Source organism: Callospermophilus lateralis, chromosome 16 (genome assembly GCF_048772815.1).
Source record: "Callospermophilus lateralis isolate mCalLat2 chromosome 16, mCalLat2.hap1, whole genome shotgun sequence".
NCBI lineage: Eukaryota > Metazoa > Chordata > Mammalia > Rodentia > Sciuridae > Callospermophilus > Callospermophilus lateralis.
Window position 1 is genome coordinate 47,432,467 of NC_135320.1, and position 23,836 is coordinate 47,456,302.

The window sequence follows — 23,836 nt, forward strand, 5'->3', positions numbered from 1 at the left end:
ACTAAACAATATATAATATATATTCACACACACATACATTCCCAGGTAGAAAATTTTTCCATTTATATAAAATATGTATTCTTAGTTGGAAATATATAGTTTAATTCATTTCCATATATAACCAAGAACACATATTTTTAACATATTGTATACAGGTAAAAATATGATGCTTTAAAGTATAGGGGAGGGGCTCATGATCTAGCTCAGCACAAGAGTGTTTGCTTACCATGTGCGAGGTTCTGGGTTTCATCCTCAGTACAACAAAAATAAAAAGGAAAGAAAGAAAGAAAAGGATAGGGGAGATATGCCTAGGTTATATATACTCTACCATTTATACAAGGGACTTAAGCATCTGCAAATGTTAGTGTCCTACAAGCGAGGCCCCCACAAGTATGGGATGCCAAGAACTAACTGCATTTGCACCACACACCCTGTAAAGTGCATCTAATTAGAAAGGTGTTTGTTTAAATGGAATGATGGTTGCAGTCTTTTTCTTTTGGCATTTAACACTGCATCTTTCCAGTCCGTAAGAAATCTTGGCAGTCTTACCTAGAGTCAGAGGGATAGATTCTCTCAAGGTTATTTTTTCAACCTCTGCATATGCTTATGGGAGTTAAGAGGTGGGAAAACATTCCCTAGTAGAGGCGCACGTCACGGGAGCTAAACATTTGAACGTGTTCCACCAAGGTGGAGTTCTCCTCCAAACCCCACTCCTTAAGTGGCAGGAAGTGAGGAAGGCTGGAGTCCAGGTAAGTATGCGAATGGAGGCCTTCATTCAGTGTGGAGAACCTAGAAGTCACCAAACTTGCCCCAAACGCTTCCTCTGCAGGCAGAGGGTCCAGGGTGGGGACCCCACTCCCCACGCACCGTCCTGGGATTCCAGGGCTACAGGAAGGCACGCAGGCCCGAGGAAAATCCTCCCACGTGTGGAGGCCAGCTGACTAGCCTGACACCGGTCAGCAGGCCTCCGAGAGGGACTTTCCCGAAAGGAAAACTCTTCCAAACCTGGGGGCGGAGGAGAGCAGGCAAAAGGCGCGCCCCGAACTCCTTCTCCCAGCCTCCCCCGGAAAAGCAGCCGAACCCCTCGAAGTCCCGCGGACCGTGGGGGCGGCGTAGGATCCCGGGCTCAGGTTCTGCGAGACCCGCCCCGAGAGCCGCGAGTGGGCGGCGCCTGGCCCCGCCCCGCCCGGCCAGCTGACCACGCCTGGGAAGTTTGGAGCGGGAGGAGCGCGGCTGGCCGGCCAGGCTGCGCGCCGGGGAGGGCCGGGTCCGTGAGAGCAAGCTCCTTCTTGGCGCGACGCGGCGCTGCGTAGTTGACCGGGAATCCCCCCGCGAGGGTCCGCGGGAGTCTGATCGGCCGGGAAAGCGGTGGTAGCCAGGGCCATGGGCGGCCGGGCGACCTAGCGTCCCACACAGGAAGGAGCTCGCGGCCAGTCGGGCAGGCCGGGATCTCGGCGTCCGGAGCCGAGGAGCAGCGGGCGCACCGGAATCCGCCGGCCGCCACCATGAACGGAGAGGCCATCTGCAGCGCCCTGCCCACCATTCCCTACCGCAAGCTCGCCGACCTGTGCTACTTGAGCCGCGGCGCCTCTGGCACGGTGTCGTCCGCCCGACACGCAGACTGGCGCGTCCGGGTGGCTGTGAAGCACCTGCACATCCACACCCCGCTGCTCGACAGGTAGGGCGCCAGCGCGGATTCCAGGCGGATTCCCGAGCGCTGCTGCACCCCCCCACACACACACAGGCGAGCGGGTTTCAGAATCCCGACGACCGAGACCCTTGGGTTTGGCCCCACCCCTCGTCACTTCTAGGTAGACCCCCAAGCCTATCGCCATGGAAGGTGGGGAGAAACTGCACTGCTGGAGATGAGTCAGTTGCTTTCCTGTACTCTTCTCTCCGCCGTCCTTTCTCGCCTTCCCTCCTACTCTCCCAGTCGTCTTTTCTCCCTACTCCAAAAATCAGCAATGACAGCCCAACTCGAAAAGCTGTTTATTGAAGCTAACGTGTTTGTGTGTTGGGTGTTGGCTTTGTTTGCTTTTGGTTTTATATTTTTTAATGGGACTCTTAAGATTGCACAGTTCACTCTGGAGCTAGACACAAGAGCTATTGAGTTGTTGGAACGTGACCCTCCGAATGGAGATAGGCAAGAAATGTGAAAGACATACCTGATTTTTTTTTAATTTTACTTTTATTTATTTCTTAATTTGTTATTATATAAAGCAGAATATATGATATATATTTCCTATCTCTGGTTGTACACAAAGTAGAGTCACGCCATTCATGTCTTCGTACTTGTACTTAGGGTAATGATATCCACCTCCCTCCACTGTCTTTCCAACCCCATGCCCACTCCCTTCCCATCCATCTCCTTTGCCCTATCTAGAGTTCATCTAATCCTCCCAACACACCGGATTTTGAACTCAATAATAATAATATCTCAATAGTTTTATATTGATTTCATACTGAAATGGAATATTTGGGGGGGGCGGTTAAATGTAAGATGTTAAAAACTCATCTCGTGCTTTTTTTTTTTTTAATGTGGCCACTAGAAAATCTAAAATTGTATATTTTCACTGGACAGTGCTACACTAGAGATGTTTGGGTTTGGTTTTTTGTTTTGTTTGTGGTTTATTACATGTGGTCATGAAAGTTCAAATGTCAAACTCTTTAATAGAAGTTCAGTTTCTCTTACTGTCACAGGGGAACACTGCCCACAGAGGAAATGTGTATTGTTTTTGCTAACAATAAATTGAATTAGAAAAATATCAAATGGTCAAAAATTGTGAATATCTCTTATACCCTGGAACAATTTTAGCCCAGTGTTCACATTATTTTTAATTCTTTTTTAGTTGTAGATGGACACATTTTGTTTATTTTGTTTATTTATATTTTTTGGTGGTGCTGAGGATTGAACCCAGTGCCTCATAGGTGCTAGGCAAGCCTCTACCACTGAGCTACAAACCCAGGCCCCAGTATTCACATTTTAAGAAAAAACTGGCATTAGTTTCTCTTTCCATTACAATCACATACCATGGACCTGTGACTGGATGTTTCAGTCATGGTCTAGTCACTAGTACTGTGGAATTTGACTAGAACTTTACTTTCAGTTCTCGGTGAATTAACATCCTTTGCTGTGACATCCTCTTCTTTTGTGTCTATTGTGAGAATATGTCATCATAGATGAGTGCTTGGTCAAAGGCTGTAATATCAATATCAGATAAATCTCTCAGCTTTACCCCTGCCAAATTCTAGACTTTCATCTGCCTTTGGGGGCTAGATTCCATTGTAGATTTGGAACACCTCTAAAGATAGTTTACACTTTTTTTGTATTATAATCCAGTTCAGCCATGTACCAGGTATAATTCGTACTTACCCTGGATCTTTATAGTCTGTGGAGCAGATGCTGGGCAATGTGTGTATGTCGTCACCTTTAAATGGTGGTGGACATATTTTAGAACCAGCTGTATACAAATGCAGCACTGCTGGACCATTATATATTCTAAAGCCAATTGATCCTGCCATTTTGGATGCTGCTTTTCAAGATTTTAATTTTTCTAAGTTTTGCACCATTTGAGGGCCAAGGAGTGAGAAGGGAGTTTTCTTCCCATACTCATTAACAGCTTTCATAGTATAAAATTTGTCACTAAATTGAGTAAGAAATTAATTCTATCCTCAAAAGAAGCCATAAGACCAGTAAAACCCTAACATTTCAATATCACATTCTTTTCTCCCACTTGTTGCTTAAAATCTTTTAGCAGTATTTATGTAGTCTGAGAATAGGGCTAAGCTTATGCAATTGACTTGTAGGGTGTCTTATTTCCTCACATAAAAGAAATGTGAATAATACAGTCCATATATTTCTTAGGCTCTGGTGTAGATAATGTTTGCATTGTTCTTTGGGATCACATGGAATAAAAATAAGTTTATGAGATGTTACATGTTATTTTAGTGATTGGTGATCATTCCTCATAACCTTTTATCCAGTGAGTGGAAATTCTGCAACATCTTTCCCCTTTTGAGGAGATAAATCCCATTGGTTGTTTAAGTATCCTATCGGTAACATAACTGTTTTTTCTATTGAAATTTTGAGTTGGGTAATTTTAGTGAGCCACCTATAAAAAGCTATATTTTACATTTTTAATTTTCACATCTTGGCTTTTAAAAATGTTCCATCTCTCAAAGTCTTCCTAAAATTAGACTTCATGAACTGTCCTTACTTCTCTAATCAAGAAATGCAATTGGAAGAACATTGACTTTAGAATACTATGATTGTATTTTAATCTGATTCCAGCCCTTCTGGTTGTAGTGGTATAATCATTAGAAAATTATTCCTTTTTTCTGATCCCCAGTGCCCTTATTTATAAAGTGTAGATAATGAAGCGAACTTTAAAGGATTTATCTTAGGATGATAGCACACAAGAGGAGGAAAGAATGTATTAGATACCATTGGAACTTCCACAATATTTCCTTTCAGTAGTTCTTAGTATCCAGGAATTGTCAGGTTCATCCTGTGACTCCCTGGAAAGGTACTATCCAGTAACAGTCTTAATGGCTCATGTCCTTTAGGGAAAATACAGAACACTCTGAACTTAAGGAGTATGAGTTTAATTAAACAGATACACTGATAAAATTGGTTTTCTCACACTTAAGGTATGAGGTGGTTGAGGGACAAGAAGGAAGAGAGATGCTTTTCACCTTATGTCTTCTTGCAACTCTTGAATTTTAAAACATGCAAAGTATATTACCTACTCAAAAAATAAGATTTTTATTTTTGCTTTGTTTTGGTTTTTATGGGTTCTTAAACAGGCTTTATGAGTCTGGTCAGGAATGTCTGTTGGTATTCTTTTTTCAACAACCATTCATCTAGAGCTTGTGTGTTTTAAGAGCCAACTAATCATCACCACTTACCTAATAGACTTCTCCTGGAAGCATTTCTATTTCTGTTATTGTTACCAACACCCACTTGTCCAGGTTAAAAACTGATGACGTCTTCATTTCCCTTCCATTTTTCTAATCCCCCATAATCAGTCACCACAGCCCAGCTGAGGCATTCTGTTCAGCTCGTGTTTTCCTTTGCAATTCCATGGCTACCCATATAGTGTAGGGCTCCCCTTGATTCACAAGGTGGCCAGTATTAAAATCTCCCAACAGCTGACTTTCAAACTCTTCCTCTTTCTATTGATTCTGTATCCTGCTGCCAAGTTAACATCCTAAACTTTTGTTTTACTGATGTCATTCTCCTACTCAAAACCTTTAATCACAACTATCAAATAAAGAGTAACTACCTAACCTGCCTTTAGGACTCAGTGGTAGCCCCAGCCTGTCTTGTTGGCCTTCACTCCTTTTATATACACTGTTGCATATCCTGATCCATTTTAAACAGTTTGCAGTTTCCCAAACATAACCTTCATTTTTCTCCTTGAAAAATGAAGTTCACATGTGAACTAGAAAAGCATGGCTCTTCCTCATCCATCTTAACTGCCCTGTCTCCAGTTTTGAAATTCTCTCCATCCTTAAGGTACAGCCATAATCCTACTTCCCTGCAGACACTGTGACTTCCCCAGACCAAAATTATTCTTTCCTTGGAGCTCCCATAGTTTTTTTTTTCTTTTCTTTCTATTTACATATATTTACATTTTCTTTACTCCCTTTCTACTTAACTTTAAAAATTAAATATAAATATTCTACTATTTATATATATATATATATATTTTATTTTTGTTTGTATTTTGGTGGCTCTTATCACATTCTGCTTGACATTTTTACTTATTTTTCTTAAAAGATTTCTGGGCAGTTTGAAGGCAAAGAATACATCTTTTTTATTTTTATATGCTTCATAATGCTGAGCACATTCCTTATACCAAAATACTTATTTGTTTTATTTATGAATAAGCAAAAGAACCTGGTATCCAGAGTTATACTAGGGATGTGTTATGAGCATTTACCTGCTCTCAGTGTTCTTTTCCTGTATATTAACTTCTAAGCATCATTGTCCTTTATGCAGCCATTATCATCTAGTCATTTAAATCTACAACATTTAGATGTTTTAAAATTCAGAATATTTGGGAAAATGTACATTGTATGCAACCATAACATTTAATGTAATATTCTAATTGAATCTGTTTGGTACAAAATAAACATAATTAGTTCAAGCACTAATCATTCTAACATAGATAGGCTTTATAAACTTCTCTAAAACACTGTATTCTTTCCCTTTCCTAGGATACACAATAATAGTAGCCTGGGTATAGCACTTTGACCTGACAGTGGTTTTGTTGTTTTGTTTTGTTTAATATTTTTTAAATTGTGGATGGACACAATACCTTTATTTTGTTTATCTTTATGTGGTGCCGGGATCGAACCAGTGCCTCATGCATGCTGGACAAGTGCTCTACCACAACCCTGGCCCTGACTGGTTTTTAAAAGTCATTTGGGTCTGTAAGCAGACCTGTGGAATATATAGGGTGGATATTACCTGTTTTAAATATAATGGAACTAAGGGACAGAAAATTTGCAGGGTTTATTAGAGGTCACATAATTAAGGAAAAAATACAGGGTTAATTAATCTTATAGATATGATAATGTATATTTTTCATTACCCAAAATATTTATGCTTTTTTTTCTTAGTGAAAGAAATGACGTCTTAAGGGAAGCTGAAATTTTGCACAAAGCAAGATTTAGTTACATTCTTCCTATATTGGGAATTTGCAATGAGCCAGAATTTCTGGGAATAGTTACTGAATACATGCCAAATGGATCATTAAATGAACTCCTACATAGGGTAAGTATTATACATTTTCATTAGTTACCATTTCTGTTATTCAAACTACATTATATTTTGGCTTTACATTCATTTTGATTATTTGGGTATCTATTAGTGAATCAAAGTAAGAATATTGAAAAACAGTGGCAGTGATAAAGTTCCACTTTTGTGGCTTCATGGTGTTAAGATATACTGTAGAGTCAAGCCTTGTATTCCATGAGATCTTGATTATTTTGTTTAGGTTACTGTTTCTGATACTTATAATGAATTCCAATATTCCAATATGCGAATGCACACAAGTAGGAAATAGAAAAGAGAAGCTCTGCATATACTATAATCCACAGTTAAGCCATCCTTTCTTACTAATGACATTTAGAGTTAGTATTAAGTGTACTAATACCATATACCTACCATAAAGTTCTGAATTAACAGGCCAAATTAATTATTTGAATACCAGATACTCTAAGTTTGCCAATAAGAGATAGCAGTTTGAGGCATTTATATTTTTTCTCAAGATTTCAGTTTTTCTGTCTTTGAGTTTTGTCAGTAAGCCAGTTTGGGGATCCCTCATTCTCAAAATTCAATCATTATTGTTTGCTTGAACTTACCTTATAATTATCTCTCATCTGTATTTTCTCTTGAGAAATCTTGTAAACCACTTGGTCCATTTTGTGAGAGTTAGTTTAGTTAAAACTGCATAATCTATAAAATCTGGTTAGATAAAACTAATTACAATATATCACATGTTCTGTCAGCCACCAAGGGAAAGTGGACAGCACCATCAGCCACTCATGGAGTAGCCTCCTCTTTGTTTCAGAATATATCGCATTCTGCCCATGACTTGTGACATCTGAAACAAGTCAAGTAACTGTTGTCAGTCTGTGTAACCACCTCAGGAAACAAAATATAAATATTAAAAAAGCAAAAATTGTTTTCCTTGAGAAATGAATATAAGTAGAAATTCTAATGGTTTCTTCCTGCACTCCCTAGAGATACTCTGGAACCCAAATTTGGAGCCCCCTGGAAATTCTGGGTATTGCTAATTCTTGGCGGGGAGTATAAATTTAGAATGAGTGCCCTCCACCTGTGTTCATGCCCAAAAGCCTTCATACAGCAAACACTATGCTGTTGGGAGGCCTGGTTATTCCTTTAAACTGCATAATTTTTAGAAAAATTTCCCTTTTTACAGATTAAAAGTCATTTACTCCAGGGGATAGGTCCATGTATATCCCAGAGAAAGTAGTGTTTTAGATGTCTTTTAGTTTTCTAAATTGTAACTAATGATCACAAAAGGTCTGAAGAAGGAATTCTCAAGAACAGTTTTGAACTTTCAGTAGCAGCAGATTTTTTCATAGCACTTGGAAAAAGTGAACCAAGCAGTGTGTGCCTGATGTCAGTCTTCCCAAATTTTTTGATTTTTCTGAGTGTGTTCATTCTTCTCAGAAACTTTATTGACAGGTATGTTCAGAAAATACTTATTTTAAGGAAGCTCATATAGATATCACATTTATAAATATCAGGAAATATAAAACATAATATTCCAAATGTATCTTTACATAGGTTTAGAAACAAAAATGATCTTTGTCTCCTACACAAAAAGAAAACTCTCAAAGGTTAATTTTTCAAGAGGGAATATAAAGTATGAGATATTAATGCTTAATATGCAAAAAATATAACATGGTCATAAGTTTTAATTGATGCAAAGATTTTTATGATGAAGTGTGGTTTTATACTAGTAGAAAATTAAAATGAAAATTTTGAATGAATTGGTATATATCAGAAATAAATCAAGTTTAATTTTCTGTGTGTGTGCTTACCAGTGCACAAGTTACTAAATCAGAATAGGATAGTGGATATAAGTGCAGGAATATGAATCTGGCTATAAGTGGTAGAAAATAATTGAGAGCCATGTTACTTGAAAAACAAAAGAACCAATACCATATGACTGCATATAAATTAAGGTAATATTAATGCCATGAGATTATCATTATTTTCTCTAAAAAGTAAGGAAAATAAGAACATTAAACAATATCAAATTGATGCTATCATATGAAAATGAGCATATGTCTTGACCTTAGTTCACAGTATTTTTTTCTCGTGGATTTAATTTCCTAAGTGTTAAATGGAGAGAAGTTTGGATGCTAATTTTCTTTTTTTTTTTTTCCTTTTCATATATATATATAAAGAAAATTGAATATCCTGATGTTCCTTGGCCATTAAGATTCCGCATCCTGCATGAAATCGCACTTGGTGTAAATTACCTGCATAATATGAATCCTCCTCTACTTCATCATGACTTGAAGACTCAAAATATCTTGTTGGACAGTGAATTTCATGTTAAGGTAATTATTTTTTTTAAGTTTATCTGTTTTAAAAGTCTTTTTAGTTATTTCTTCCACCTAGCCAATTTAATACCTTTTCCATATCCCTAGTTCCTATGTTGAGTTCCCCTTCTTCCTACTGTAGTAACTTATTTATCCCTCAACTTCAGAAATAAGTAGAATTATGGCACAAAATGTTTTCATCATGTTTCTTTAAGCTTTAAGTGAAACTGTTAAGAATATCTTCTTATTTTTTACTTTGTATCTTGAAATTATAGATTCATGGTAGTTGCAAAGAGATCTCATGTACCTTTCACCCAGTTTCCATGTTACATAACACCTAACAATATACAGCTTCAAGACCCAAGAATTTGACAGGAATTGATACAATGTGTATATGTCTTTATGTGACATTATCATGTGTATAATTGCATAACCATTACAGAATCAGTGTGTGTAGCACTTATTCCATCACCACAAAGGTATTTGTCAAGCTACCATTTTATAATTATACCCACTTCATCCCACTCACCATCACATATTCCTGATAATCCCTAATCTATCTTCCATCTATAATTCCATAATTTTGAAAATGCTATAAAAATGAAATTATAAAGTATCTATACCTTGAGATTGGTTTTGTTCACTGAACATAATAGCCTTGTATTATTCAAACTGTTCCTTGTATCAGCAGTTGATTGTTATTAATTAATGGTATACTATGGTGTGGATGTACTGCAGTTATTTAGACATTCAATGAGGGACTATCGGGTTTTTACCATGTTTTTGGCAGTTAAAAAGCTGCCATGGATAGTCTTCTACAGATTTACAACTAAATAGGTCTTCATTCCTCAAGGGTAAATGCTTAAGAGTGCAACTTCTAAGTCATATGGTAAGGGTGTGTGTATTTTAAGAAACTATCAAACTATTTTCCAGAGTGGCTGTACCATTTTATCTTCCACCAACAATGTGTGAGAGACCCAGCTTTTCCACATCCTCACCAGCACTTGGTATTATCACTGTTTTTTATTTAGCTTTTCATATGTCTATATTAATTTGTATTTTCCTAATAGCTAATGATGTTGAACACTTTTTCTTTTGCTTATTTACCACCTCTTTAACCTCTTTAGTGTAATGTCTTTTCATGTCATACGCCCATTTCCTAATTGGAGTTTTTGGCTTTTATTGTTCAGTGTTGAGAATTCTGATAGATTTAGATTTAGATACAAGTCCTTGCAGTTTTCAAAAATTTCCTCCTAATCCATGGTTTGTCTTTTCATCCTTTCAATAGAGCCTTTCACAGTAGATGTTTTAATCCAGTTTATCACTTTTATCCTGTATGTATCATGCTTTTGCATCAGATCTAAAGGACTCTTCACTAAGCTCTAGGTACTTGTGTTCTCCTTCTAGATATCATCTAAAGATTTTGTAGTTTTATGTTTACGTCAAAATCTATGGTCTGTTTTGATTTTATTTTTGTATGAAGTGTAAGGCTTAGGTACTAACAGCACTCATGTAGTGACTTTAGTTACCCTACATCTAACAAATGACAACAAATAAAACGTAGTTGCCAACACTGAATGCAATGAAATTTATTTTTACATATTATTTTTCTATACTTTTTCAATAACATAATCAGAAGATTACCATAAGCATCAAAAATGTTCAAACAAATTAATAATAGAGAAGTTGATGCAATAGAAAAATTAACACAAGGCCAGGAGTGGTGGTGCATATCTGTAATCTCAATGACTATATTGACTAAGGCAGAAAGATCACAAGTTCAAGGCCAGCATGGGTAACTTAGACCTTGTCTCAAAGTGCAAAAAAAAAAAGGATGTAGCTTAGCCATAAGGCAATCCCCAGTACCAGGAAAAAAGAAAAGAAATGTGACATCAAATGATGAGAAAAATTAAGTGAACAAAGCATTCTTTATTTAAGATTCTTCCTTTCTCTGGAATAAAGTGGTAGGGGAAGTGAGAAAGAAAAGAAAGCTTCTACACAGCATTGAGTTCTCTGAATCCATGTGTAGCAGACCTTGTTTCCCAGACAACTATGCTATGAAGGAGACTTAACATCCTTACTTAGTGACTGATATTTTCTTATATTATCAGTCAAAAATCAAAATCCCTTCCCTGTTACCTTCACCCATCTGTCCTAGTTTACCTCTTTGTTCAAACTGAATAAACCCAATCTACTTACATATATCAGCTCTTCCAATATTTGAATATAGCTATGATTCTTCCACTCCTCACATGCCCATAGATTTTATCCTTCTTCCTGCTAAATATCCTTAGTTCCTCCTGCAAATTTTCTTATTACATAGGTTTTAATCCCTGGTGCTATTTAGATGCATCTGTTTGTTTGAGTCTCCCTTAAATTTTGGTCCTGAAGCTGAACTTTTGTGAAATGTTCTAAGCTTTTTTTAAACCAGGATTTACTGACAATATCCTACTAGGTATGTAGATTTGTAAAATCATCATTTTTTTTTAAGTTAGACTGACATTTACTTTTCTTTTTTGTTTTTAATTATTAATTGATAATATTTTTAATATCTATGGGATGATAATTCAGTACATGTATATAGTGTATAATGTTCAAGTCATGGTTATTTCCATCTTCTCAAACATATATCATTTCTATGTGTTGAGGACTTTCAGAATCTTCTAGTTATTTTAAAATATTTCCTAAATTATTGTAGTTTACGTTTACCCTATTGTATCTTGAAATTAAAACACAGAACTGATTTTTTTTCTGTCTGACTGTATTGTGGCACTCTATTTACCCTTGCCCCCTGCTCTTCTTAGTCTGTAGTAACCTCTCTTTTACTCTCTTCTACGCAAGTGTTTGATGCTAACACTTTAAATATACTATATTTTCTCTTTATTCTGTCTCAGAAGAACACTAATAGCACTGTGGAAGTATTTGTAGGTTTTCTCAACTTTAAATCATAAACATCCTTATACCTTTCAACCTCTTGCAACTTGGTTTCCTTTATTATAGGACTATAATAAACCTGATAAGACAGAAGTTTATGTCCTCCACTTTTTCTTTTTCATCCATCAATAGGGTACTATTGGTCCTTCTGTGCTATGAGTGTTTTAAATATTATTGGTTTTGTGATTTTTTTATAGTTTTTGTTTTAGGATAAATAGTACTCTGAACTTGCTGATATTTTTCTCATAAATTATTATTTTTCTTGTAAATTTCTCTTTTATACAAAAGAACATATACTCTTTTATATGCATCCTTATCTCTACCTTTTCTTTATGAATATCCTTTAAAAATCAAAGTTTATCAGGGACTCATGAAGAAGTCATAGTTTTTTTAATCAACTTACCAGTTTGTAGGGCCTTTAAATGAATTACAAAAAATCTGTAAGATAGATAATAAAATTAAATTGAAATTAATACCTTGCTACCATTTTTTGAAGCAAATTTTCTTACTGGAATTCTAACTAGAAACATAGTACCTAACAGAAAAACATTTACAACCAATTAAGGGCAGTTGAGACTTCTCTGTGTCTGCTTAGTGTCTACAAATACATCCCAGAAAGAGAGAAACCAGTGTTAAAAGTTAAACCAGTTTGAAAAGAAGATAATTATACATACCATTTCTGCTTTCTCTGCTGTCATATCTATCTTGTGTGGAAACCAGAGTGCTTATTGTTCTTCACAATTTCTTGCAGACAATAATATTATAGGTATTCAGATATGAATAGCATTTTTATTTTTTTACATACATGACAATAGTGGAATGCATTACATTCATAATTATCCATTCACAGCATGATTTTTTGTGGTTCTGTATATAAAGTATGTTCACACCAAATTATGCCATTATACATGAACTCTTTTTTTTGCATTATCATTCTTAATATACCTTTATACCACAATTTTTCATATCTCTGTTTGTATATAAGGTATGTTGACACCAAATTCACATCTTCATACATGTATTTTGTATAATGATGACCATCACCTTCCATCATCCTTGCTATTCCCTTTCCCCCTCCCTTTCTCTCCCACCCCTCTTCCCTATCTAGAAATAATCTTTCTCCCATGCTCTCCTTCCCTAAAATGAAAGTATTCTAGTAGGGTGATGGGATCATGGATGATTTTTGTGGTTAGTATATTTTAATATCTTTAAATCTTTCTATCATCTTTTCCATTAAAGAGCCTTTATCTTTGAAATACCTGTAAAGATCTTATCTTAAATAAGAAAGTTCCTATTCTCAATCTTCATTGTTTCTCAAGACCTTCAAAAATTATATAATTATTTCTTCCATTGCATTCTTCCCTTCCCAATGTTCTTTTCTACTGAAGATCAAGACGTAGTGAATTTTATCTTGCTTATAATATATTATTTGTAACAGAGAAAAGGGAAAAGTATGGTTGATGTGAAAAGCAGACTAAATCATCTAATAGAAAGAATTCCGATTAAGGAGGTTCTCAGCCACATTTGAAAGCACAAAGATGAATGTCCAATGTAAAGTAAAAGGAGCACATATAGAAGCAAGACCAGGAATGTGTTTTCTCTAGCACTGCATTCAAGAGAAGTTAGCCCCCAGTTGTTTGGAAATTACGGTTCAGGTGTAAGGTGAGACCACATACTGCATTTTTTTTTAGCAAATTTTAATTATAGCACAAAAATAAACTATGCCATAGTAATGCTTTGTTATCCTAGCAGATATACAACTAGAGAACTGTTTTTACTTTTTAGATGGTAGGTAGAGGGCAAGTACAAAAGTGGCAAGTAGAGAAGGTGATATTTAGAGTTCTCACTCCTCAATTGTGATTTGATTCAAGGCCCTAAAACTTTGTTTTGATTTTGTTGGTATTATGTGAATGACAGCAATCTTTATTTAGAAACTTCCTGACTTCAAAATATTAATAATGGTAACCAACATATATGGATCACATATTATATGTCAGATATTATTCTGAATGCTTTACTTAGAATAACTCATTTAATTTTCTCAATATACCCCTATGAGGTAAATTATCCCCAGTTTAGAGTTGGGTATTCTAGGCACAGAGAAATCAAACAACTTCCTAAAGGTCACACAAATAACAAAGCAGTAGAATCGGAATAAAAATTTAATCTAGGCTCCAGAACCCACATTTTCTGTCTCCTTCCCTTCCTCCCTCCCTTTTTCCCACCACCCCATACATATTAATTTTTATTAGTTTGTTTTAGTTATACATAATATTAGGGTTCATTTTGATATAATTGTAAAAGCATGGAATATAATCTGCTCTGAATCAGTCCCCAGTACTTTCCCTTTTCTTCTCTTCCTCCCTCTCCCTGACCCCTTACCTCTATTCTACTGATCTTTCTTCTACTTTTTTTTTTAAATTAATCCTTGTCGATATACATGAAGGTGAGATTCACTTTGGTATATTCATATAGGTACCTAGGAAAGTTAGGTCAGGTTGATTCCACCATTCTTCCCTTTTCCTTCCCTCCTCTCTTCCCATCAATCCTATTCTTCTTCTCCCCTGATTTCTATTTTTCGTGGAAAGTGTTCCCACTTTTCTCCTCTTTGCCCCTTTCCCTGTTATTTCCATCTAGCTTCCACAAATCAGAGAAAACATTCAGGCTTTGACTTCCTGGGTCTGGCTTATTTCACTTAGCATGATGATCTCCAGTTCGATCCATTAACTGTAAAATACCATAATTTCATTCTTCTTTATGGTTAAGTTAGCACTCCATTGTGTATATATTCCATATTTCCTTTATCCATTCGTCTCTCCTTCAGCACCTGGGTTGTTTGCATAGCTTGGCTGTTGTGAATTGTGCTGCTATAAACATTGATGTGGTTGCATCCATTGTAGTATTTGGTGATTTTAGATATTTTGGATATATACTGAAGAGTGGATAGCTGAACCATATGTTAGTCCACTCCCGGTTTTTTGTTTTGTTTTGTTTTGTTTTGCTTTGTTTTGAGGAATCTACATACTGCTTTCCAGACGGTTACAATAATTTGCAGTCCCACCAATAATGTATGGGTGGGCATGTTTCCCACCAGCTTTTATTATTATTTGTATTCTTGATGATTGCCATTCTGACTGGAGTGAGGTAAAATCTCAATGTGGTTTGATTTGCATCTCTTTGATTGCTAGAGATGGTTAACATTTTTTCATATATTTATTGGCCATTCATATTTCTTCCTTTGAGAAATATCTGTTTACATATTTTGTCTGTTTATTAATTATATTATTTGTGTGTGTGTGTGTCTGTGTGTGTCTGTAAGTCTTTTAAGTTCTTTGTATATTCTGATATTAATGCCTGAAAGAATAGGTGGCAAAGACTATCTCCCTTTGTGTTGGCTCTCTCTTCACACTTAATCATTTCCTTTTCTGTGCAGAGCTTTTTAATTTGACACTGTCCCACTTATTGATTCTTGATTTTATTTCTTTTGTTTTAAGTCTTATTAAGGAAATCATTGCCTATGCCATTGTGTTGCAGTGTTGTGCCTTCATTTTCTTCACGCAATTGCAGAGTTTGGGGTCTAATTCCTAGGTCTTTGATCCACTTTGAGTTAACTTTTGTGCAGGGTGAGAAATGGCGGTCAGGTTTCCTTCTTATACATGTGGATATTCAGTTTTCCCAGCACCATGTGTTAAGAAAACTATCTTTTCTCCAGTATACAGTTTTGGCACCTTCATCAAGTATCAGATGACTATAAATATGTGGATTTATCTGTGTGTCTTCTATTCCTTTGGTCTTTGTGTCTCCTTTGGTGCCAGTACCATGCTGGTTTTGTTACAATATCTCTGTAGTATAATTTGAGGTCTGGTATTGTGATCCCTCCAGAATTACCCTTCTTGCTCAGAATTACTTTGGCTATTTAGGGTTTCTTATTCTTTCAAATGAATTTTAGGACTATTTTTTTTCTAGTTCTATGACGAATGTCTTTGGTGTTTTATTTGATGGGAATTACACTGAATGTGGATGACACTTTTGGTAGTATGGCCATTTTGACAATATTAAATTCTCCCTATTCAAGAACAGGGGAGATCTTTCTATCTTGTAAGGTTTACTCCAATTTCTTTCTTCATTGTTCTATAGTTTCCATTACACAGGTTTTCATCTCCTTTGTTAGATTAATTCCCAAGCTTGTTTGTTTGTTTGTTTGTTTTGAGGTTATTGTGAATGGGTAGTTTTACTAATTTCTTTTTCAACAGATTTATTATTGGAGTTTAGGAAAGCAATTGATTTATATAAATTGATCTTGTATCCTACTACTTTACTAATTTTTTTTATCAGCTCTTGATACCCTCTGGTAGAGTTTTTTGGTTTTATTTTATTTATTTGATCAGCAAACAGAAATAATTTTACTTCTTCTTTTCATATTTAGACCCCCTTTAATTTCATTCTCTTGCCTAATAGCTCTGGGTAGAATTTTAAGAACTATGTTGAATAGGATTGGTGGGAGTGGATGTCCTTGTCTTCTTCCTGTTTTTGGAGAAATTGGTTTCAGTTTTTCAGTATGATGTTGACCTTGGGTTTGTCATATGTAGACTTTACAATGTTGAGGTAAGTTCCTTCTAGCCCTAGTTTCTCTAATATTTTAAACATGAATGGGTGCTGTATTTTGTGAAATGCTTTTCATCATCTGTTGAGATAATATGATTCTCATCATTAACTGTTAATTATGTGGTGTTAATTATTTATTCATTTGCCTGTGTTGAACCAAACTTGCTTCTCTGGAATGAAACCCACTTGATCATGGTGCACTCTCTCCTTAATATGGTTTTGAATGCAGTCCACCAGTATTTTATTAAGAATTTTTACATCTATGTTCATCAAGGATATTGGCCTGAAGTTTTTGTTTCTTGATGTGTCTGTTTGGGGTATCAAAGAGATACTGGCATCAAAGAATGAACCTGACAGTGTTCCCTCCTCTTCTATTTAAAGAAATAATTTGAAAAGGACTGATATTATGTCTTCTTTAAATGTCTAGTAGACATCCTCAGCTGAGAATTCATTTGGTCCAGGGATTTTCTTTGTTGGAAGACTTTTACTGAGTACTTCAATTTTTTTTAACTTGAGATTGATGTATTTAAGTTTTCTATATCCTCATGGTTCAACTTGGGTAGGTCATATGTCTCTAGGAATTTGTCAGTGTCAGATTTCATAACTTATTTACAAATATTTACAAATAATTTCCAGTGATCCTCCACCATGTTCACAGTAGAGAGGGGGTTTCAGCCACTTTCCGCTAGTAGCAATTCCTCTACAAGTTCTTTCTAGATGGATTCTTAAGACAACCCACTGCAGAGGTCCTCCCTCTGGTTGAAGTTTTTGCTCTACAGAGGTGGGAAGATGCCATGTTTAATTTCTTCTTGGGTGACTAGTGTGTTGTGGGCTCCACAAAAAGGCTGCCATGTCCTCAACGTCTTTCTGGCTGTGATTTGGTTTAAACTTTTGATCTCCCCCAGTGACCCTGCTGTCATGTTTTAATTTGGTCTGCTTTTCTTTCCAGCTGTTGTTAAGGGAGTGGCCTTCTGTGCTTTTTTTCTCCGTGTTTCTCTCTGGGTTGCCCCTTTTACCTTCCCCATCTTGATCCAGGTTTGGGGTTGGGAAACTCTGTCCTTATTTTCTGCTCTAGTAGTTGAACTTCCAAGTCCCCAGGTCTCAGTCAGGGTTGGAGTTTCACATGTTGACACCATGTTTTCTTGCAATGTATTCTTTTTTTTTTTTTTCTTTTTTTGTCTTATACTTGCCTTTTTATTATACTAAAGATATGAAAGACTCATGTATTCTATCTTCCTACTAGGGATGAGAGGCTACGTTTTTTTTTTTTTTTAATCTCAAATACATCTAAATGCTTTTAAAACCAGTAAAAATATGAGTTAAATAATCAAAATACTGATGTACTGGTTGCAGCTCATTCCATCCTGTCAATATCTTAAGTAAACATTATAAAACTAAGTTTTCCTATAATTCCTTGTCCACTAAATATCATTTCTTTTTGCATTTTGCCTTTTATTTTTTTAAAAAACAAGGAACCTTTTACATATTTATAATTACAGGGTATTATATAACATCTCCACAATATTTGCAATTAAAGTAAAACTGTAAAGGATATATATATAAAATGTGTAGAATGTTATTCATTGATAATTCTCTAAATACCCATTGTCGTGGTCTTAAATACGCCTATATGGTAGCTATATTATTTTTTACCAAATATGATACTTTTAGTAGTGAGCATTAGACATATAATGATAATCTTTACTATTGAGATTTTACTTTTTCCAAAACTTAAGGACTTCTAGGACATTATGAATGAGAACATATAAACCGAAGTTGTGAAAAATGCCTAGTAACAGTTGTATGAAATGTACTTAGCAAGATTTATATGAATTTGGAAAGCACATGCCATAAAATTACTTGACTTAAAAATTACTGTTAAGCCAGGCACGGTGACAATGTCTGTAATTCCAGTGTCTGGGAGACTGAGACAGGAGGATCATGAGTTCAAAGCCAGCCTCAGCAACGGGGAGGCACTAAGCATCTCAGTGAGACCCTATTTCTAAATAAAATACAAAATAGGGCTGGGTGTGTGGCTCAGTGGTTTGAATACACCTGAGTTCAATCCCTGGTACAAAAAATAAAATAAAAAATTACTGTTGAGTATATATTCATTCAGAATATAAGGCAAAAACCATTAGATTGCCTTGGAAATTTTGTAATAAGTGTGCTAAACTTCAAGTCAGTATTTATTATTTCAAGAATTTGGGGGCATAGCACTATGGAATTTAATTTGGTATGAAACTGGCAGAATAAATAGAAATATTAGCGTATATGACATCTTTGATAACTAACTACAGTGACAAAACACAAAAAGAGTCAATTCTTGGGCTTTTTAAAGAGCAAATACTTAAATTCAGCTATGTACTCTTTTCTTTTGCAGATTGCAGATTTTGGTTTATCAAAATGGCGTATGATGTCTCTCTCACAATCACGAAGTAACAAATCTGCTCCAGAAGGAGGGACAATTATCTATATGCCACCTGAAAACTATGAACCTGGACAGAAATCAAGGGCCAGTGTCAAACATGATATATATAGGTACTGCATCTTGTCTAAAACATAAGATTAATCAACCAGAATTTTGAAACTTTAAAGTATGATTTTTTTATTCTTCTTCCGTAATTGTGGTAAACATAAATTAGAAACCACAGTAATTAATATTTTTCAAATTAAAGGTGCTTCCTTTAAGAAACTTTTGTATTCTTTAAAAAAATGTTAAAAGTTCTTCTATTAATTTGTAATATGTACTCAAATGTTCTTATCATATGCCCTAGGGAGGCATAGAGAAACTGATTCCTCATAGCTAGCTTTAAATTTTTCAACCTTTCAATCTCTGTTATCTGTTCATATTTTCAGAAAAATGAATGAGCTTATAAATGTACTGGGGATTTTTCTATTTTAAGAATCCCTGATGTTTGTAAATGTGTGGCAAATGAATCATTGTTTGATAAAATCGTGTTTTTGTGTTTCAATGCAGATTACTTATAATCTCAAATACAGTAATAAGTATAATACATTATTCTTGGTAGTGGTTGTTTGACAATAGAAAAGGAAAGTGATAATTTTTAATGCATAGAATTAGGAGTGGGTGCATTCACTTCATGTATAAGTTAAACTAGTGTCTTTTAACATGATAATTTATGCAAAATCAGACATTTACCATGAACACATTTTATGTCCCTTTAAAAGAACTTTTTTCTATCTTTAAAAAATAATCTACTTGATAAATACAATGATGCTTTTTAGCAATTAATGCTATAGCTCTACAAAAAAAAACTGTAGAGTTAATTAATCTTTTCCAAAAAAATTTTAATTTTTGTTACTTCTAATTAAATCCAGTGCCAACCAATCCATATTAGTGACTGCATTAAAACACCAGGTATAAATCTTGTACATTCACACTATTGTATGAATAAATATTCTTTTTATATTCTGTTCCCTGATATTTTTAGCTGATTTTATATATTATTCTGAGGAAAGGGAACAAAAATATTTACGTATTCTAGCCAACAATTCTTGAAAGCTGATTTGATTTTGTAAAAAAAAAAAAAGACTAACTTAAATCTACTTATTCATTTTGTGAATTATGCCATTATGTTCAATTTTGGTATTCCCTGTCAGGAAAAATGAGGAAATATTATTTCTTGATTTGAGTGAACATTTCCTCTGTAATCTTCACTCTCCCTCTAAGACTGTGTGTCAGTACCTAATCGATTCAATGTGTCCATTTTGGATGCACAGTTAATTTGGTAGTGCAGTAAAATTTCTATATCCTACTTCATCACTGATCCCAAATATAAGCTTAGTGAACTCTAAGTGATTTACAATCAAAGTTTAATTGTAAGCAGAATATTTTCAGAATAAAAGGTCAACAGAGTAGGGCTATATAAGACATACATTTTTATGTTTTTTATTTTGTGTAAAAAGTAGAATCATGTAATTAGAGAGCATGGCTTACCTGAGTATTCAGGAATGACAATTAATAATCCTCTAAAAAGGTAACTTTAAACTTTTATTACAGTAACTTCCTGGATGTTTTCAAGTTAAGATTAGTTCCCATTCAAAATAATGCTTTGTATGAGCATTCATCCTCTTGGTTGCACGTGGTGATTCTTTAAGCAGCATTTCAACCACCTTCACTTTAAGAAATGTTATCTGCACAGTCTGCTTTTAAATTAGTTTTGTTTTAATTTATTATGCAAAGCTCACATATAACATATAATATATAAATCACATTTAATTTAAAATAAATGTTTTTATTTTAAACAGCTATGCAGTTATCATGTGGGAAGTGTTATCCAGAAAACAGCCTTTTGAAGGTAACTTACTCTGACTTCCTTATTCTTGGTAGCATCAGGTTGTTAGGCCACACTCAGAACTATCTAACGCTTATCTTATTTTAAATCTATAACTTATATCATACAAAAAGCACTATAAAAATATAGCAGTTTATTAATTATGCATATCTGTGTACTCCAAAGTATACTGGATTGAAGATCTGTTCTGATTCACCATATACTGGAGAGTGTACTGGATTAAAGATCAGAAAAATCTAGATTCTAATTCTTGATCTGACAGTAATTAGCTCATGATCGAGCTTCTTGACTTCTCATTTTTTGTCTTCTATAAGAGTTATGAATAACTATTTCCAAGATCCATTCTATAAAAATTTAATGTGGAACCAACCTAGATGCCCTTCAATAGACGAATGGATAAAAAAAATGTGGCATTTATACACAATGGAGTATTACTCTGCATTAAGAAATGACAAAATCATAGAATTTGGAGGGAAATGGATGGCATTAGAGCAGATTATGCTAAGTGAAGCTAGCCAATCCCTTAAAAACAAATGCCAAATGTCTTCTTTGATATAAGGAGAGTAACTAAGAACAGAGTAGGGACGAAGAGCATGAGAAGAAGATTAACATTAAACAGGGATGAGAGGTGGGAGGGAAAGGGAGAGAGAAGGGAAATTGCATGTAAATGGAAGGAGACCCTCAGGGGTATACAAAATTACATACAAGAGGAAGTGAGGAAAAAGGAGGAAAAATATAAGGGGGAGAAATGAACTACAGTAGAGGGGGTAGAGAGAGAAGAGGGGAGGGGAGGGGGGAGGGGGGATAGTAGAGGATAGGAAAGGCAGCAGAATACAACAGACACCAGAATGGCAATATGTAAATCAATAGTTCTGCAACTGATGTGATTCTGCAGTCTGTATATGGGGTAAAATGGGAGCTCATATCCCACTTGAATCAAAGTGTGAAATATGATATATCAAGAACTATGTAATGTTTTGAACAACCTACAATAAAAATTAATTTAAAAAATAAAAAAAATTTTAATTAATATTCCTTTTGGAAAGACTGCTAAACTTTGAAAAATAATGTCTTTTTCATTCTCTGATAATATTGTTTTTATTTGGAGGTTTATATAGGTCAGCTTGCTGTGTAACAATTTCGAAATCCCATTGGCTTACAAAGTAAACATTTATTTCTTATGCACATTAGATATTAGTCACTGTAACTCCTCTTGCCCTGCTAGGTTTCACTCAGACCTACTGAGCTCTGCCCAGCTCTGCTCTACTCATGTCCCCTTGACAAAATCGCAAAACAGGGCCAAGCCCAGAATTAATGAAATGAGGAAGTAAATTCCTCCCACAGGAGGTGGTCAGGTCTGACACTGCTCGGGAATTGCACATATTCCTTTTACAGAAAGGGGTAGGATGAATCATTCCTAGAATTTTAAGATTCCCTCATTTTCATTTGGCTAGATTGGGTGTTTAATATACTGGAGCATAATATCTTTCTACTTAATGACATATTTGTTTTGACAGAAGTCACCAATCCTTTGCAGATTATGTACAGTGTGTCTCAAGGACATCGACCTGACACTACTGAAGAAAGTTTGCCATTTGATATACCTCATCGAGCAGTCATGACCTCTCTAATAGAAAGCGGATGGGCACAAAATCCAGATGAAAGACCTTCTTTCTTAAGTGAGTATACAGTTTTAATATGGACCCTTGGAATTACAGAAATAACCGATAGAGTGTGAATAAAAAACTGGAAATGATGCAAATTAAATGAGTAGCTCAAAGTTGTCTGAATTCTTTTCACCTTTGTTACTCCTAGCACTTATATATAGGGACTGTTTCTAGAGAAGAATAGAGAATTTATAACAGAAAAGAGAAATTTCTGACAGGAGTAACAGTTCCGTTCATGTATTCAGCAAGTATTTGTTGAACACTTAGCATCTGACAACTACTCACTGGAATAAGCACCAAAAACAAATCAACAAAATATAAATTACTAACTTCCCAAGAGCTCACATTTAGTCAAAAAGGCAGAAAACAAACCAGGTAAATTCTTATGAGACAATAAGCATGATAGTAGACTAGTTAAGGAAAGGGCTTTATAAGGAGCTGATAATTTGAATTGAGATTTGAAGCTTAAAAAAAGCTAGTCATTCAAAAGCTGAAGGAAGAGTGTTTTAGTCTGAGAAAACAGAAAGATTCTGAGCCTAAAAGAAGAAAATGTTTCTATTTGTAGGCAACAAAAAGAAAGTCTATTTAGCTGGAATTTAGTGAGCAAGGAATGAAGTAAAGGAGGTGAGAGTAGAGAGGTGATAAAGATGTTGGCCATCGTAGAAGGTTAAATTTTTTTTCGAGTGTGATGGAAAGCCATCATAGTGTGTTTTGCAGGGAAGTATGTTCTGATTTAAGACTAGGTGAAATTACTCTTGCTGCTGTGTGGGAAACTGGAGAAAGGCAAGAGTAGAAGCAAAGAGACCAGCTAGGAAGTCTTTCATTAATTGTCTAATTAGGTGATGATTCTGGAGATAGAAAAATTATACAGATTTAAGATGTATTTCAGAGGTATAGTGACAAAATTCTGGTGAAAGACACCTAAATGTGAATGTAGGAGAAAATCTTCATGGCCTTGGATTAAGTAGAGTTCTGAAATTTGACATCAAAAACAGAATTTATAAAAACAATTGGTAATGGGACTTTAAAAAATTGGAAACTTTTATGCTTCAGAATGCACACTGAATCAGGAGAAGACAAGCTACAGACAGGGAAAACATATTGTATATCATGTATCTGATAAAAGGATTTGTATCTAGAAATATAAAGAACTCTGACAATTCAATAATTGGTCAAAAAACATAATTTAAAAAATGAATAGAAAAGTTGAATTTCACCAAAGGA

The 23,836-nt window shown here is 35.2% G+C and overlaps 1 protein-coding gene across 1 annotated transcript in view; it reads left to right on the plus strand.

Moving 5' to 3' along the window:
- Positions 1 to 1,267: 1,267 nt before the first annotated feature.
- Positions 1,268 to 23,836, plus strand: part of Ripk2 (receptor interacting serine/threonine kinase 2) — a 33,476-nt gene continuing 10,907 nt past the window's right edge. Inside the window, exons 1-6 of the mRNA XM_076835659.1 lie at positions 1,268 to 1,678; positions 6,628 to 6,781; positions 8,950 to 9,105; positions 19,010 to 19,167; positions 20,899 to 20,948; positions 22,463 to 22,624. Coding sequence (XP_076691774.1) covers positions 1,506 to 1,678; positions 6,628 to 6,781; positions 8,950 to 9,105; positions 19,010 to 19,167; positions 20,899 to 20,948; positions 22,463 to 22,624 — 853 coding nt within the window. The 5' untranslated portion in view covers positions 1,268 to 1,505. The remainder of the gene's footprint in view (positions 1,679 to 6,627; positions 6,782 to 8,949; positions 9,106 to 19,009; positions 19,168 to 20,898; positions 20,949 to 22,462; positions 22,625 to 23,836) is intronic.